The sequence below is a fragment of the Tachypleus tridentatus genome, chromosome 13 (genome assembly GCF_004210375.1).
Source record: "Tachypleus tridentatus isolate NWPU-2018 chromosome 13, ASM421037v1, whole genome shotgun sequence".
Classification (NCBI taxonomy): domain Eukaryota; kingdom Metazoa; phylum Arthropoda; class Merostomata; order Xiphosura; family Limulidae; genus Tachypleus; species Tachypleus tridentatus.
Window position 1 is genome coordinate 128,013,444 of NC_134837.1, and position 17,272 is coordinate 128,030,715.

At 35.3% G+C, this 17,272-nt stretch overlaps 1 protein-coding gene across 1 annotated transcript in view; it reads right to left on the reverse strand.

Moving 5' to 3' along the window:
* LOC143238498 (one cut domain family member 2-like) overlaps positions 1 to 10,270 on the reverse strand; it is a 62,342-nt gene extending 52,072 nt beyond the window's left edge. The window contains exon 1 of the mRNA XM_076478785.1: positions 8,641 to 10,270. Coding sequence (XP_076334900.1) covers positions 8,641 to 9,763 — 1,123 coding nt within the window. The 5' untranslated portion in view covers positions 9,764 to 10,270. The remainder of the gene's footprint in view (positions 1 to 8,640) is intronic.
* Positions 10,271 to 17,272: the final 7,002 nt, after the last annotated feature.

Here is a 17,272-nt window from a genome sequence, read left to right on the forward strand (position 1 = left end):
AGTTAAACAAAGAATTGGCAGCTACACACCAATATAAAATAAAACGTATCTGCTTAATTAATAGCAGACAAACAAAAGTATAGGATCAGAAAACCACTAAATGCAATATGTTTGTTGTCAAGCATAAATAGGCTTTCTGTACTGTGGCCGTCGCGAGGATCGAATCCAGAATTTAATTATATAATCACTCGAGAATATATATAAGGTAGCCATGTTATATATAAGGTAGGCATGATATTCTGGTTTATACCTCGTTATTTTGTTTATTTTGTGCTGTTATGTCGATTGGTTTGTTTGTTGTCAGATTTAAATTGATTAGGATGAATGTTGTTGTTGTTTTCTTACTGAAAAGTAGTCCCCCGTTGGTACAGCTGTAAGTCTACGGATTTACAACACTAAAATCAGGCGTTCGATTTCTTTCGGCGGACTCAGCAGATAGTCCGATGTGATTTTGCTATAAGAAAACACGCACACACGCGTACTGAAAAATACTGTCGGTTTTTTTTATGTGATATTAAGATTATCAGATATTGTGATAACAGTGTAATTAATATTACCATCGATAAATCTTAGTACTTTTATAAGCCACTATGGAGAGTTATTTAATTAAGTTCTATACAGGGATATTATTAGGTACTGCAGATCGGTTAGCACCAGACCCAAAAGTGACTGGATAGAGTTGTTTATTAGTAGCCACAAAGGGCTATCTGTGCTTTGCCATCCACGGGTCTCGAAACCCAGTTTTTTAGCGGTATAAACCCGCTACAGAGAGCAAATGGTAGTTGTGCTCGAGACATTCTGAGGGGAGGAGGTTACTCTAAATGTTTAATAGATGCTGAGAAACGTCTTATTTTAGCGCTATGTTTAAATGTGCTATCAGCGCAGCTGATTGCATTTCTTGCAACTTTTCCTGCGGCTGTATTTTGCTCAGGTTTTCATATGTGCATATGTGTACGCGTGTGTATATGTAAGAGCATTACGAGATCGATTTATTTGTTCTTTTTGTCACGATTACTATGCGTAAAAAATTAATCATTTCGACAATTAAAGTTTTGCTAATGGTTAAGCGTTTAGACATTAAACTTAAGTCCCAAGTAATAAGTTATCAGTAAAGTAATGGATTTAAATGGAAATTTTAGTAATTACATTATTGTTTAACGGCTGGAACAGGAATCTCAGTTTATTCTTATTAATTATTACTGTGGCAGAGGCTCAGACGAGCAGTTCGAATTCCAAAAGTATTAATTACCCGGTTATATTGAATCACGCAGAAATTGACAATAACAACATGCGATTATCAAAATAAAAATCGACTAAAGTGAATGAAGGAACGAACTGAAAGAAAAACAACCCTGGTTTTGCATTAAAAATGCACTTCTTTCACAATACGCGGAAGATTTATGATAGAAAAGTTTTCTACTTCTATTGGCCAAAAGGAAAAACAAAACAAAGCTAGATTGAAGATCTTTCAAGCAATGAAAAATGAGATACGCGGACTTCAATAAATATACGGAAAACAAAGGTTCTTTTCTATAGATTTGAAGAACTAACAGTAGTAAAGGAACACCAGATGGTGCTGTTACACGAGGGTATAGAAACATAGTTTCTACTACACGAAAGTAAATAATCCTGGATGTGAAAATATAAACAACATGTAAGAAGAATGGAAAGTGTAAACTTATTGATCAGTATTCTACTTGAGAAGAAATAGTGTATGAAAATAAATCGTGCTGGTTTTCTCGGGAAACGTAAAGTTTAACTCAAAAAAAGAGGGCGCTATTTTTAAAACGTACAAACAAATATAATGGATGAAAAAATGAAAATATAAGATAAGACTTTTATTAAACAGTAAAATATGACATGATCTGGTGTATGTTTCTTTTAAATTATGTATTTATTAGTAAACGCCATATTTGGGGTATTTCAAAAGGAAGATGTATTTTAGTTTTTCTGCTAAGGCTGATTAAAAACATATTATAAAATGGTATAATTGGAACGTTTCAGTTAAAAACATGTACTGTGTTATTTAAATATAAACGTACTACTGAAAGGTGTATTTGGAACGTTTCAGCAAAAAAACGTGTATCACTGTTATGGTTATTTAAATATAAACTTATTACTGAAAGGTGTATTTGGAATATGCCGACTACGACCATGTGCTCTACTAATATATCGAAAGGTGAACTTGGTGCATGTAAATAGTAATAATGGGATTTACAAGGTCTGATTTATATGCTTTCAAATTATTCATACTTTATTGAAGACTCTACTTGAATCTGTCCTACTGTGTAGTATATACGTATCCATAAAATCGCTTGGAAAAAAACAAAGATAATGAAAAGCATCAAAATCCTGGTTTGATTCAAGCAGTAAGGGACATCTCATAAATGCGACATAACATAACAACTTGACAGATTATTATGCTATGCTCTGTTTTCAAGCTAAACCAACATTTTGTCTTATTGTTTCCTCTCAAACGGACCTGGCATGACCAGGTGGTTAGGGCGCTTGACTCGTAATATGAGAGTCGCGGGTTCGAACTCCGTCACACCAAACGTGCTTGCCTCTTTAGCCATGAAGGCGTTATAATGTGACGGTCAATATCATTATTCGTTGGTAAAAGAGTAGCCCAAGACTTGGCGGTGGGTGGTAATGAGTAATTGCCTTTTCTCTAGTCTTACACTGCTAAATGAGAAACGGTCAGCGCAGATAGCCCCCGTGTAGTTATTGGATGGTTTTACACTTATTTTTATTATATTAACTTGAGACACTTAAACTGTAATCACTATTTTTAACTACATCTTTAAAGATAAGTAACTTAAACGGGGAAGTAATGGAAACACCAGGTTGTTTCAATATTACACATCTTATTAAGATTGCATAAGACTTAGAAAGTGCGTTACCTTGAGAATAAAAATGTATAAGAAAGGTTAGGGAGCAGCATTGGCACCGTACGACACTTTCGTTTCGATCTTAGCTGTGCTAACCGAACTCTGGGAACGAGATTGATTGGAGGGAAGAAATGACGGTATTTTTCTTCTTTATTAAAGAATGTTCTTTATCGTTCACAGTTGATGTACCATATTTACAATAATGCATATTTATTTGTAACTAAAAAGAATAATTTCGAAAGCGAAAGTGACGATTTGTTCCGCTGGCCGTGGTCGCTAGGCGCTCGCGTTGCAAACACTCAGTCCGGAGTTTGCAACTGTACTTTGCGTTCTTAACTTTTAAAGTTACTTCACTAAACGGCAAATGATGGCAAAATAAAGGTTATTTTGAAATCTATTTTAAAGCAGATCTTACATTTATGAGAAACATATTTTTCAAAGTGTGCATACCAGACACTCGAATCGTAAAGAAAAACAAAACATGAAATAATAGTGATTCCAATTTTTTTTTAATATTTCACGTGACTCTAGAATAAAAAGCAGACAAAGCAGGTGATTAAAACTTCGCGTATCTATTAAGGATAAAGTAAACTATTTGATAATTGTAATTACGAAGACATACAACAGGCTTTCATCTTTGATGCTGAAAAAGCAAAGTATGTAAGCACATAAGACTATAACACTTTTGTTTCGCCGTCTGCTTTCACTTTATTTTGGCTATCGTTTTGTTATGCCCCCATCCTCCAGTGGCACAGCGGTATATCTACGGACTAACATCACTAGAATCCGGGTTTCAATACCCGTGGCGGGCAGAGTACAAATAATTCACTGTGTAGCTTTTTGCTTAATTTCAAACAAATGAACTTTCGTTCTTTCTCTCTCTCTCTCTCTATATATATATATATATATCTACGTATATAAAACTTTTGCAAACTATCTTTGTTAACCTAAAGATGACCTAAGATGATCGAAACGTTGTTCTGTACTTTATCTTAATTAAAGTTATAATATCCATACCAACCAGCATGGCTTTGTTCTAAAACAAACACAGTGTTTCTGTTTCAATGTCATTTTCAACCTTCTAGTCTATTTTCCTCTTTCAGTAGCCGTTCATTGAGATTACATCTTAATGTGTACCTTACTCTTCTCTTGCAGCAAGGTAGTTAGAAAATCTGTAATTTACCACAATTTAAACGACATATCCACAGATGCGTAACGTTGTTTTAAATTTGGTTTGCCCTTGAGTTTCATGCGAAGCTACACGAAGACTATCTGCGACAGCCGTCCCTAATTTAGTAGTCTAAAAATCGAGGAAAGGCAGCTGGTCATCACCACCCACCGCCAACTCTTGGGCTATTATTTTAACAACGAACCCTGAGATTGACCGTCACGTCATAACGCCCCCCACAGCTTAAAGGGCGAGCACGTTTGATAGGACGAGGATTCGAACTCGCGACTCTCAGGTTGCGAGTTGAGCGCCCTAGCCACCTGGCCATGCCGGCTCGCTGCTTTAATAGTTTCTAGACCAATCGCGACGTGAGAGTCTTGTTGACCGTTCTAGTACCTAAATACGATAATTAAGAAAATGATCATTGTGGTAAACGAAATAATATATTGATCTGAGTAAGAGTTTTATGTCCTTCCAGACTGGTAAAAATAAAATAACAAAAATCCTTACATGATAGAAAAAATGAATATCATTTTCGAGGTCTTCATAAATTAATTATGTAAAATTCTTTATTAAAACGAAACCAACTTTTATTTAATTGAAATTCGTAGGCTTGTGTTATTAACAGTACCAGTTTCACCTACCCTCTTCAACGTCTTGCATACAGCTCCTACTGACACGTGGAGTTTTGCAGCAAATTTTCGCATATGTCTATGAAGTGGTATTTCAGTTCTGGAAGCCATGACTGGAAAATTACTAGTATTACCACTACTGAGCATAGTATGACTTTCCGTACGTTTATAACCTTTATATTGGTACGGTACTTTCTAATTGATTAGACCACAACCAATCACAGTGTAAGTTATATAATAGTCTGTAGGTAAGTTACTCTAGAGGATTTCTATATCAGCAAATGTTAAACTCAGTTTGTTTTATGACCAAATTTACTGTTAACATATATTCATTCTAAACACAAACTTAATTTCTTGGGACATTACCCTATAAGCATCGTTCCTGTCAACATGGTAATAAAGTATCTCTTCTGACAAAATAAAACTGTCAGCGTTACATATTGTTGAATAAAAGAAGTAATATTACGATGAAGATTTAAACGTAACTGTCGTGCACGAGGTGGAACGTGTGACCGGAAACGAAACCGAGGAAATATGAATATTTACATAAACATTTAGGTACAAGCTGTTTAAAATCAGTAACGTTGATGTAGTTTCTGCGTGAAAATTACTAACAAAAAAAAGAAATAGGCGAAAACTGGAAGTGTTTTTAAACATTCTAAAATCATAAAATGTACGTCAGTTTTCTCAATGGGACACTAAAAAGAAACATGTACAAAAGTGTTGTACTACGGACACTAAAACAAGCATGTACCTCAATGTTCTACCGAGGGCACTAAAATGTAAACGTATGCATTAGTGTTGTAATAGATACCTTAAAAACAAACATGTACATCAATGTTTTACACTGATATTAAAATAGAAATATGTAAGTCAATGATTTGACAGAGAGACACTAAAACAATCATCCACCAATGTTCTATTCGGACATTAAAAATATAAATGTATAGACCAGTGTTTTACTGGCAATACGAAGAAAGAAACGTGCACATCAATGTTTTACCGGGGACATTAAAACAAACATGTACATCAATGTGTTACTCGAAACACTAAATACATAAACATGTACACTGCTGTTCTACTAGGGACACTAAAAATTAACATGTGCACAAGTTTCTTACTCAAGACACTATAAAGCATGTACATCAATGGTTTACAAGGGACACTAAAAATAAACGTGCACCAGTTTCTTTCTCAAGACACTAGAAATCTAAGCATGCATATCAATGTTTAACTAGGGACACTAAATAATAAAAAAACAAATTCGTACACTAGTGTTACATTAAAATATTTCCTGGGAAAACTTATAGAATTTTGTACGCATAAACACAGTATAATCAATCTATTTGGGTTAACTGATTATTTGTGTTAGCGTAAAGCTATACAATGGGCTGTTTTTGAACTATCTACCGCGTAGAGTTATCAGAGTTATCAAACAAACAAAAATATTGGAGGCAAAAGTTATATCTGAAATTCTGCTTTTCACACACCTCTGATTTCAAGCCACAATGGACAAATTAAAAAGGAATGGGGAAATATCCATAGTTAACTCATTTTTAGGCCTTTTAAGTTTCCAGTACTTAGCGGGGTTGTGGTCTTCAATTATAAGTTGTCTATTTGTAAATATAACTCGTTTAATTGTATTCCGATATCTTATGATTTTATTTGTATTGTAAAGAAAAACATATACTGTTTTTTGTATTTTCATTGTCTGTGTGTAATGTGAACTGTCATTCATCTGGAACCAGATAGAAAGTTTTGTGGGCCCAAAACATTACGCTTTCTTCAAATTAACAGTTGGAGACATTGCATTAAATAAAACATGTTGACTAGATTTTGTTCTGATTTTCCAACGAGTTGGTTTTACTCATCCTATAATATTCTTTATTAAATCTTGAAAATTCCGTATGAGAGCACTTATGTAGCAACAGCTAATTGCTCCGAATATATTATAGAATTCTTACAAGCACCATAATTGTTTTACTTTAAAGATTGGGACTGCGTGCTAAAAAAAACAAACCAGTAATAAAAACTGTTGGCAAGTTACAACTAGCAGATTGGTGTAAAGAAGTCTTGAATTCTATATAACAGCACAGTATGGCTAAAATATTGTACTGTTGTAATTTGTAGTTCTATATTTTCATACAGGTGTATTATTTTCTAAAGAAGATTTAACTGTGAAAATAACTGTATAGTTGTATCAGGTTCTTCCAAAACATTTCATGGATTAACCGTGTGTGTTACTGCACTTTGTGTTGTGGTAATACAGCGTTAAATTTATTTGTATATCTCCAATTTAAATTTTCTAATAATAAACGTTTTTACATCGTGTTATTGAAGAAAAGCGCGTGGTTTAAAACGAATTCGAGTAATTTTTTCTGGAGGTGGTGCTTCATTCTTGAATGACAGAAATACTGGGTTTTAGTTTTATATTTTTAGTTATCAAGGATGACCTATATATATTAAATCCACAATAAAAATACCGACAAGATTTTTAAATATGTCTTTTGTGTGCTACATCAGTGTTCAGCAACAAAATATCTTTAACAGGGGCCAACACTGATGATTTTTTATACATTTTACGTTAATTTAAATAAATGTGATATATATATATATATATATATGTGAATATAACTAACATAAACATGTGTGTATTCAATTTCATAATGTTTTAGTGTTTGTGCTAACGTTCGAAGCTGTTCATCACGCTACTGCATATTATATGTTTCAAAGACGAAAATATTTACTTCAGCTATCACGTTTTCTAGACAAATCGTTTATTTTTTTTAAAAATCATTGAAAATGTATTTATCTTAGCTATTTCACACACAATATTATCTAAACTAACAAACTGTGGATTAATAAAACTATTTAGAGATGTTAGTTTGAATTAACGTGAGTTAAGAAAATATGGAAAGCCGACGAACCGGCTTGTCTGGGATGATATGGATTAAGAAACGTAAAAAGCTAGAATATATGTAAATATTGGTCTGAGATATTATGCTTTAAGGAACAGAGAAAACTAAAATTTACAAAATCATTAGTTTGGGATTATGTGGATCGCCAAACTATGAAAATCTAAAAACAATTGCTAGTTTCGGAAAATAAGCATTGAGAAAATATGGAATGCTATAATATATAAAAATATATATTATTTTGAAACATTGTGAATTAAGAAAATACAGAAACATAGATATAACTGTTAGTCTGAGCTAATGTATATTAATCAAACATAGATATAGATATAACTGTTAGTCTGAGCTAATGTATATTTATCAAACATAGATATAGATATAACTGTTAGTCTGAGCTAATGTATATTAATCAAACATGGATATAGATATAACTGTTAGTCTGAGCTAATGTATATTTATCAAACATGTATATAGATATAACTGGTAGTCTGAGCTAATGTATATTTATCAAACATAGATATAGATATAACTGTTAGTCTGAGCTAATGTATATAAATCAAACATGGATATAGATATAACTGTTAGTCTGAGCTAATGTATATTTATCAAACATGGATATAGATATAACTGTTAGTCTGAGCTAATGTATATTAACCAAACATGGGAAGCTGGAGTATACGAAAATATTATTTGTAGACACTGTGGAGTAAATAGGTTGATTATTTTGGAAGTAAGCACAAAGTTACTCTGTAAGCTATCTGTACATCACAGATATCGCAACTCGATTTCTAGCGTTGTGAGCCCGCAGACATACATCTGTGCCATCAGGGGCTGTGGATTAAGAAATTATGGAAACCTAAATATTTTTGTTAGTCTAGATGAAGATTAAAAAAAAAAAACACGTGGAGAGCTAGAAGATACGAGAATATCAGTCGGAGAAACAGTGGATAAAGAAAATATGGGCATCTATATCTCGCCTGAGATAATAAGATAATATACGTACATATAAATAAAACATGGAAAGCTAGACAAACCTGCCAGTCTGAGAGCCGACATTCTCTGGAATTCAGGTTCTTTCAGCCAACTGTGCATCCTTCGGAAGGTCTCCCTGCCAGATTTCAATTTACTCCAAGGCTTAGGATTACGCAAAAGGTCAGAGAGAGTTCCTTGTGACCGACACAGTACGCGTTGAGCGAAGATGGCTTGAGGGATACTATAACGTTTCAGTTCGCCACTTATTCTGTGAGCCACTTCCCGGGTATTAATTTCCTCCATATCTTCTACAGTGGTGGTCTTGGAATTTGAGGCAGAAGGAAGCTCTGCAGTTTTGATGGGGGGAGACGTTGTTAGGATTTCCCCACAATGAGTCACGTTCACAGTAGCAATAGCCACGAGAGGTTGCGAAAAAGTAACCCCCCCACCAGAAGTTGAGGTGAAAGACGCTACAGTCACTGGCTTCGTGTCTTCCTCTTCAGGTGGGGTTACGGGGTCGGTCATCTGGCCTGATGGGGGAGTTTCTGGAGCATTCAAGCCGTTCAACGTCGGCATAAGGGCCGTAGAGGAATGCAAACTCACAGAGGGACTCTGAGGGGATTCTAAGTTCCGTGTATGGTCTCGCAAGCTGTACGTATCGTATCCATTATTAGACATTCCCTTTTCTGGCGATTCGCGGCCACTCTGCTGGTATGTTGGGGAGGGAATGCCTACATGAGTGGCTAGCGGGCCAAACCCGTTGGTGTTCCCTATAGTGACAGGTAAAGGGTGCGCTGCTCCTAGCGTGGGGCTGACGTTCATCACGGTCATGCTGCCTAACTTGTCGTACTGAAAATTGCTCATAGTCAGTCCCTGCATTAAAGCAAAGCCTCCGCTTGCATGACTATAATGATTAAACTTGTCGGTCATGGTAGAGATTGGAGGTAATGGCTGAAGTGGGGTCAAAGTAGCATAGCTGCTACCTGCTGAGAAACCAGGGGACATTCGTCCCGTCAGGGAATGATCGGGATACACACTGAGGGCCGCGTCGAGCATGTTGGAACTTACGGCTTCATCCTCACCGTCTGAAGAATGGGAAGCTAACAGATCAGTTGGTTCGATCACAGGCTCTGCCTCTACGGGTTCTGTCGATTCGCTGCCGTCCAGCTCGGCCAAGTTCTCCATTGTGTAGCCGGCCTAATGCAGGGATCAGTTCATCGACCGGTTTTACCTGCTAGGGTGGTCTCCTAGCTGTCGTTGATTGGATTTTTTTAGCGGAATCGAAGGTTGGGAATGGACAAAGACACATCACCTCAATGCACGGTCGCCATATTTCTACAGTAATTACAGCGCATCCTGTTCCACGCACTTACTCAGGCGCAGACGCCTCGGGAAATGTTTTTATTCGTCTGCTTTCGCGTGAAAATGAAAGTGTTTAAGCCGGTCGTTGGGTATATTTCATAAAGGGGGTTCCTAAAATTTTCCAGTTTTTGAGTAAAAAGCTAAATGAACTTGTTTTTTTGTTGTTGTTCAATAAAAATTCACGCACAGACGTCCATCACAGTTTCTTACCGGAGCTGCGTAACAACACATCAATCCACATGCCAGGCGGCGCTACGAGAAGAAGAAACCATTCATTAATGCGGTTCGAGTGCACAAGAGTAGAAAGCATGCACGTTAACATGGATATAATATTTACAGTGTGGAGTATAACGACTCGAACAACGACAAAAACGTTTCATCTTCAACTTATATAAGTGTGAGTCATAATCTCTACACTTGGTCAGTAGTATGAGCTAACCTTGAAATAATACTGTATCACATCTCTACACTTGGTCAGTAATGTGAGCTAACCTTGAAATAATACTGTATCACATCTCTACACTTAGTCAGTAGCGTGATGTAATCTTGAAATAATACTGTATGACATCCATACACTTGGTCAGTAGTGTGACGTAACTTTGAAATAATACTGTATCACATCTCCACTTAGTCAGTAGCGTGATGTAATCTTGAAATAATACTGTATGACATCCATACACTTGGTCAGTAGTGTGACGTAATTTTGAAATAATACTGTATCACATCTCTCCACTTAGTCAGTAGCGTGATGTAATATTGAAATAATACTGTATGACATCCATACACTTGGTCAGTAGTGTGACGTAACTTTGAAATAATACTGTATCACATCTCTCCACTTAGTCAGTAGCGTGATGTAATCTTGAAATAATACTGTATGACATCCATACACTTGGTCAGTAGTGTGACGTAACTTTGAAATAATACTGTATCACATCTCTCCACTTAGTCAGTAGCGTGATGTAATCTTGAAATAATACTGTATGACATCCATACACTTGGTCAGTAGTGTTATGTGACCTTGAAATAATACTGTATGATATCCATACACTTGGTCAGTAGTGTGACGTAACTTTGAAATAATACTATGTCACATCCATACACTTGGTCAGTAGTGTGATGTAACTTTGAAATAATACTGTATCACATCTCTCCACTTAGTCAGTAGCGTGATGTAATATTGAAATAATACTGTATGACATCCATACACTTGGTCAGTAGTGTGACGTAACTTTGAAATAATACTGTATCACATCTCTCCACTTAGTCAGTAGCGTGATGTAATATTGAAATAATACTGTATGACATCCATACACTTGGTCAGTAGTGTGACGTAACTTTGAAATAATACTGTATCACATCTCTCCACTTAGTCAGTAGCGTGATGTAATATTGAAATAATACTGTATGACATCCATACACTTGGTCAGTAGTGTGACGTAACTTTGAAATAATACTGTATGACATCCATACACTTGGTCAGTAGTGTGATGTAACCTTGATGTACACTGTATCACAAACATCCACATCTGTATTTGTTTTCCCTGAATCAGAGAACAGCAGTTAAACAGTTAAGTAACATCACAAACATACACATATCTTAACCATTAAACAACTCATACATCATATCCCTGATTGTTACACTCATCAACTATTTTGCGACAAAAAACCGTCGAAGAAAACCTTCCTATTAAAACGATATTTTTAAGTATTTTTGTTATAAATACGATTCATTATGAGTCGAATTTTTTTCTAAAAAGATATTGTACTGTAGTATTTATTCTACAAACTTCAATGTAGTTCAAACATTGTGTAGATTGCAATATATCACTTCGTTCTCATGGTTAGTGACATACATTGTCGCTTGAGTCTAACTGTTGATTGGTTATTTTATTATTATCATACAGAAATTACTGAACTGTCTTCCAAACAAGAAGGCAGAAGATTGAATTCTGGCCACTAACACTTCACTGAATAACACTAATACTTCAATGAATGTGTTATATTAGCACATAGCAGCCAGAATGTAGAGAATAAAGCAATTAGTCACTACTAATAAATTTAAAAATAGTGAATAATTAATATTTCGCCTTAGCATAACCGTACCGACTTTTAACGCTGAAAGCATCTGCTACAAAATTCACCTTGTTTATTTATTTTGAATTTCGCGTAAAGCTACCAGAGGGCCTTTTACGATAGTCGTCCCTAATGATGAAGCGACAGACTAGAGGGAAAACTGCTAATCATCGTTATCCACCGCCAACTTTTGAGCTACCCTTTGCCAAGGAATAGTGGGACTGGTCGTCACGTTTCCGCGGCTGAAAGAGCATATATGTTTGGGAACGGGATTTCAACCTGCGACCCTAAAGTTACGAGCGAGTGCCCTAGCAGTCAGTCCATGCAAAGCCACGAATTTTAGCAACAGCACGTCATATGTTAGTAATTTACATTTTGTTATACAATATTTCTTATCTTCATACAACGTTATTACTGTATTAGAGGCCACTTAAATTGTTTTTAACTGTAGTATCTATGAAACAAAGGTGTAACTTGTTTACAAAGGTTGTATTTTTTATCTTGTCTGTTTTCGACGCATAATGTACTCAGTCGCGTTTAAAAAATAGTTTTACAATGTCAAGTTTCAATAGCTTTTAAAACAAGATAAAGTTGTGTTTGTTGTTGTTTTTATTTCGCCCATAAGAGTTTCAAACTGTTTGGCTCAGTACCGAGAGCAAGCCAGTACAATGCTTCTTTCTACAAGTAACAAAGCCCAGCTCATGAGACCGGAAAGGACACGAGAAGCTGCAAGAGCAACACACCGTACCATGCAGAGAAGATCGTATCACCGGCGTAATTAAACGTTCTATTGGGAACTGCCTACTGCAGCCTCGGAAATGTCAGTGTATGTGAGTGTAACCATGACAACAGATAGAAATGCACCCTCCTCTGGGCGGTATCGTGACGGGTAACGGGTAAGCAGCGCCAACGGCGGTGAAAATCTGAAACTATAGGACCAAAACTTCTTGTTTATATAAGAAAAATCGCTTGCAGATGATTAAGCGTGCTTAAAAGCAGATAATTGGATTCGAGCCTTCTGCACAAATCGTTCAGGTGCAGAAACCGTTACAGAAAAAATCTCAAATGTTCGTGATTTCTTTTACAAAACTCATGGCTGTCATGCTGGAAGGACATTTGTAATGTGCTGTCACTCTGTTGTCGCGTCAGTCGTGCTAAATGAACGTCTTTGGTGGGATACCATTCTAAAGCCGTATCGGTCATGTTAAACGAACATCTTTGGTAGAAATACAGCTCCAGTGTTGTATTGGTCGTGGTAAATGAGCATCTATGATGATGTGTCAGACATTCTAAACTAACACCTTTGGTTTGCTGTCACTTTGATTTCGAATCAATTATTCTGAATGTACATCCGCGGTATTATATCATTATGATATCATTTCACCCATGCTTTGGTGTGTTATCACTCCAAAGTCATATTTGCTAGATGCACATGACTGTTCCAATTTGAGTTTAATGCGAGTGTTATGATTTAGACAGTTTATATAACGCGAGTATTAAATTTAGTTATTTTAAAAAGCGATAGTTTATTGCAAGTTCGTTAAGTACTCGCTTACAGATCATACATTATGTACTTCATTAGTGATTTTTGTATTATTGCGTCACATTACCTGAATCCTGTATGTTGTTCTTGTTGTCTTAATTGAGTATTACTGCATCGTAATATCTCACAGTGCGTGAAACGTTCAAGGGATCGGTAGTAGTATAAATACACATTGAAAATTTAGTTCGTTGGCTAGATAGATATAGACTGCGTGATTTTGAGTTTAGCCATAAATATCATATAGTGGTGATATACTGTCACGTGTACAAATGTAATACCATATATTTAAGTATTAGGCCTCGAAATTGTTGTTGTTTTGTATTAAGCACTAAGCTACACAACGGGCTATCTGTGCTCTGCCCACCACAGGTATCGAAACCCGTATTTTAGCGTTGTAAGTCCGCAGACATACCGCTGAACCACTGGGAGGCAAACCTCGAAATACTCGTGGTTCAAATAAAAATTCTGTATAAAATAAGGAAACTGAATGTACAAAAAGAACAATGAAACTGATACAAACATGTAATTAGTTACACTAGTTGTTTTTCCTCCTACAATTTGTTCAATATCTTAGAAACACAACTGTTCTATGGTTATTGATATTGACAGATGATGACTGTCAACATAAAAGGAAGTGGACTGTGATTATTGTACAACACCAGTTCTACTGTTCTTAATCCTAAATAAATTACATTAGTTATATATCTTATTACACAACTTTTAGCTCATTCCAACTTGTACAAATATCTGCACTACCACTTATTTTGTGTATAACTGACAATTCAAAACAAGAGCGATATAAAAAAACGTGGCCAACCAGACGTAACTTTCCTTGAATGACCAATAAACTATGTAAACTTGGCTCATGACAACGATTAAAGCAACTTTACGGTAACCTATATTCTGTTCATAAGGGTGCAAAATATCTACATGATGTTTTTCAAAATTGAGTACAGTGCTATAAATACATAGTGAAGTTATAAAAAAGTAAAATCTGGTATTGTTCAATGTCATAAGGGAAAGAGAGATGTTATTGTTTATTGCTTAGTGTTCTAATTTGTGATAAATAAACTGAATTAAACTATGACGTATTGTTTATGATATTTGATGTACATATGGCCAAAATAATACTGAATTAAAACCACAATAAAATACCAGAACATGAATACATCACACTGATCAATACCCTGATGTAGCCATTTCGTTTGAAACGTTTTATTTCAATCTAAACAAGAATGGAGATAAGGCGTATGTATTTCTGCCGGTGGTAAATATTTTTTAAAAGCAAAGAAAACAAAACTTTACTTTATGGTACGAGATGAACCATGACCACTCCGTGCTATGAATATCGAGAAAAATCTCACAAGAAACTATTGTTTCTTAAAACTATATTCAAGGCTGTCTAGAATTTCCAGCATACTTTGCAGGAAACAAGTCTTATTATTTGAATTAGGAAACCAAGGTTTCCAGCATTTCTAACTTTATATATGTCCAGTACGTTAAATATATTGACAAATTAATTAAATACCTCCCTAGTATATGGTTATATACAGCTACAGTCACAGCTGTAGCAACCTTGATCATAAAGGCAGAATTTAGTATAGTCCACATCTATTAATACAGGCACTCAATGCCGAAAGTTTTAACAATTTCCAGGACACAAGTTATATTCATTTTCTAAGTTATAAGTACAATGAGCCCAAAAATTTTGTATATTATAATGGTTGAGTCTTACTGAAGTTGAATCACATTGTCAGCATATCCAACTGAACGACCTGTTATTGTGGCCTACTAACGTTTTTATATCAGAATACCACAGACTACGTAAATTATTAAGCTTGGTTCTGATTTGGTTTGGTTTGTTTTAAATTTCACGCAAAGCTACTCGAGGGCTATCTGCGCTAGCCATCTCTAATTTAGTAGTGTAACACTAAGTCAACAACTTTATGTTGCACTAAAATGAAAAATATTACAAAACACGCCCTTACTAAAATTAAAGAAATAATAGGAACTTATTTTATAACAATTATTCCTAAATCGCTTGTAAATGTAAGTTAATTTTGTAATCTCATAACTGCCAATGAAATTATTTTAATGAAACTTTAAAATTGCGAGAAATTGAGTTTAATACATAATTTCAAAGCGAGTCCTCATAGTGGATAATCACTGTGATATTTTAGATGAAAAGTGACTTTTACTGCTCAATATTCCAGGCATACGATATGAATTGCCTTGTTCCATGACTGAAAGAATCCCAAATCCTTTGTAGTAGCTATATATTTGTTAGTTAAACAAGTATTTTTTTTTACTTCGGTATGAGTGTAAAATGATCAAAAAATCGAAAATCACGACACCAAAGATTGTCAAACTGAAAAGTGACTTATTACGGAAAAAGTGTCAAAGCTACAGAAAAAAAAAAAAAAGAGATATGGCTGCCATGACTAATGGACTTGACGTCAGAGACAGTGAAGTCCACGAAGTGGATTAACGTATCTCAACATGTAATCAATGGCTAGATTTAACACTATCAGTATGAAACAGTAACTCATTTGTTCTATATTTAACCGTACTTTTACATTTCCTGACCTTTTATATGTAAATAATTTTAAGCCTGAAAAGGACGCTATTTAGTATGCATACTTACAACAATATTACTGTTTCAATGCTTTTACTTTATGTTATCCATATAACTTGACAAAATATTTCATTTTGAACATATTACTTTATACTTTTACAAAGACAGGCAGTAATACTACACTTCCACATGTGATTACGTCATCATCGTCTTGATGTAACTGTGTTACAAGTAAAACCTTTCCCAATACCCAAGCTCATACTGTCCACTGGAAATTTCACACGTAACGTTACGTCCAGTATCTGCGACAGACACGTTTTCAGATGCAGCTTAAGAAAGTGTCGCACATCTAGAAGAGACTAAAAATAAGTTTTTAGGTCTTTACAAGTGAGAACTCTAATTATCTCAGTCTACGTCTGCAACTTTATGTGGGCGGTCTCTGCATGAGACTTCAAGACTGTCGTCGGATACTGGGTCCCTAAAGTTTCTTTCTTTCCACTGACAGAAATAACACTGTAATGACAATACATTCAGCATTGTATGCCTATTTGCCATCAAAATGTTGTTTTTATCAATGATCACAAAAAAGGACAATATTCTACCAGGCTTCGTTAAACACTATTTATTCTTTAAATATAAGAATATAAGTAATTATAACTTAAAGAGAGCCATATGTTATGACTTGAACTTATTTTTGTTACCACAGTGAACATTACTAAATCTTCGTAAATATTATAACCACGTTGATCTTTACAAGCAAAAACTAAAACTCTATTATATTTAAATAACGCCACTTTGAAGAAGTTAGACTTTGGTGAATTATATTTGAAAACAATGGTAGATTTAAACGAAGTATAGGCCCGACATGGCGAGGTGATTAAGGTACTAGACTCGTAATCTGAGAGTCGGGGGTTCGAATCCCTGTCACACCAAACATGCTCTCTCTTTCAGCCGTGGGGACGTTATAATGTGACGGTCAATCCCACTATTCGCTGGTAAAAAAGCAGCATAAGAATTGCCGGTGGGAGTTGATGATTAGCTGCCTTCCCTCTAGTCTTACACTGCAAAATTAGGGAAGGCTAGCGCAGATAGCCTTCGTGTAGCTTTGCGCAAAATTCAAAAAAGGAAACAAACGAAG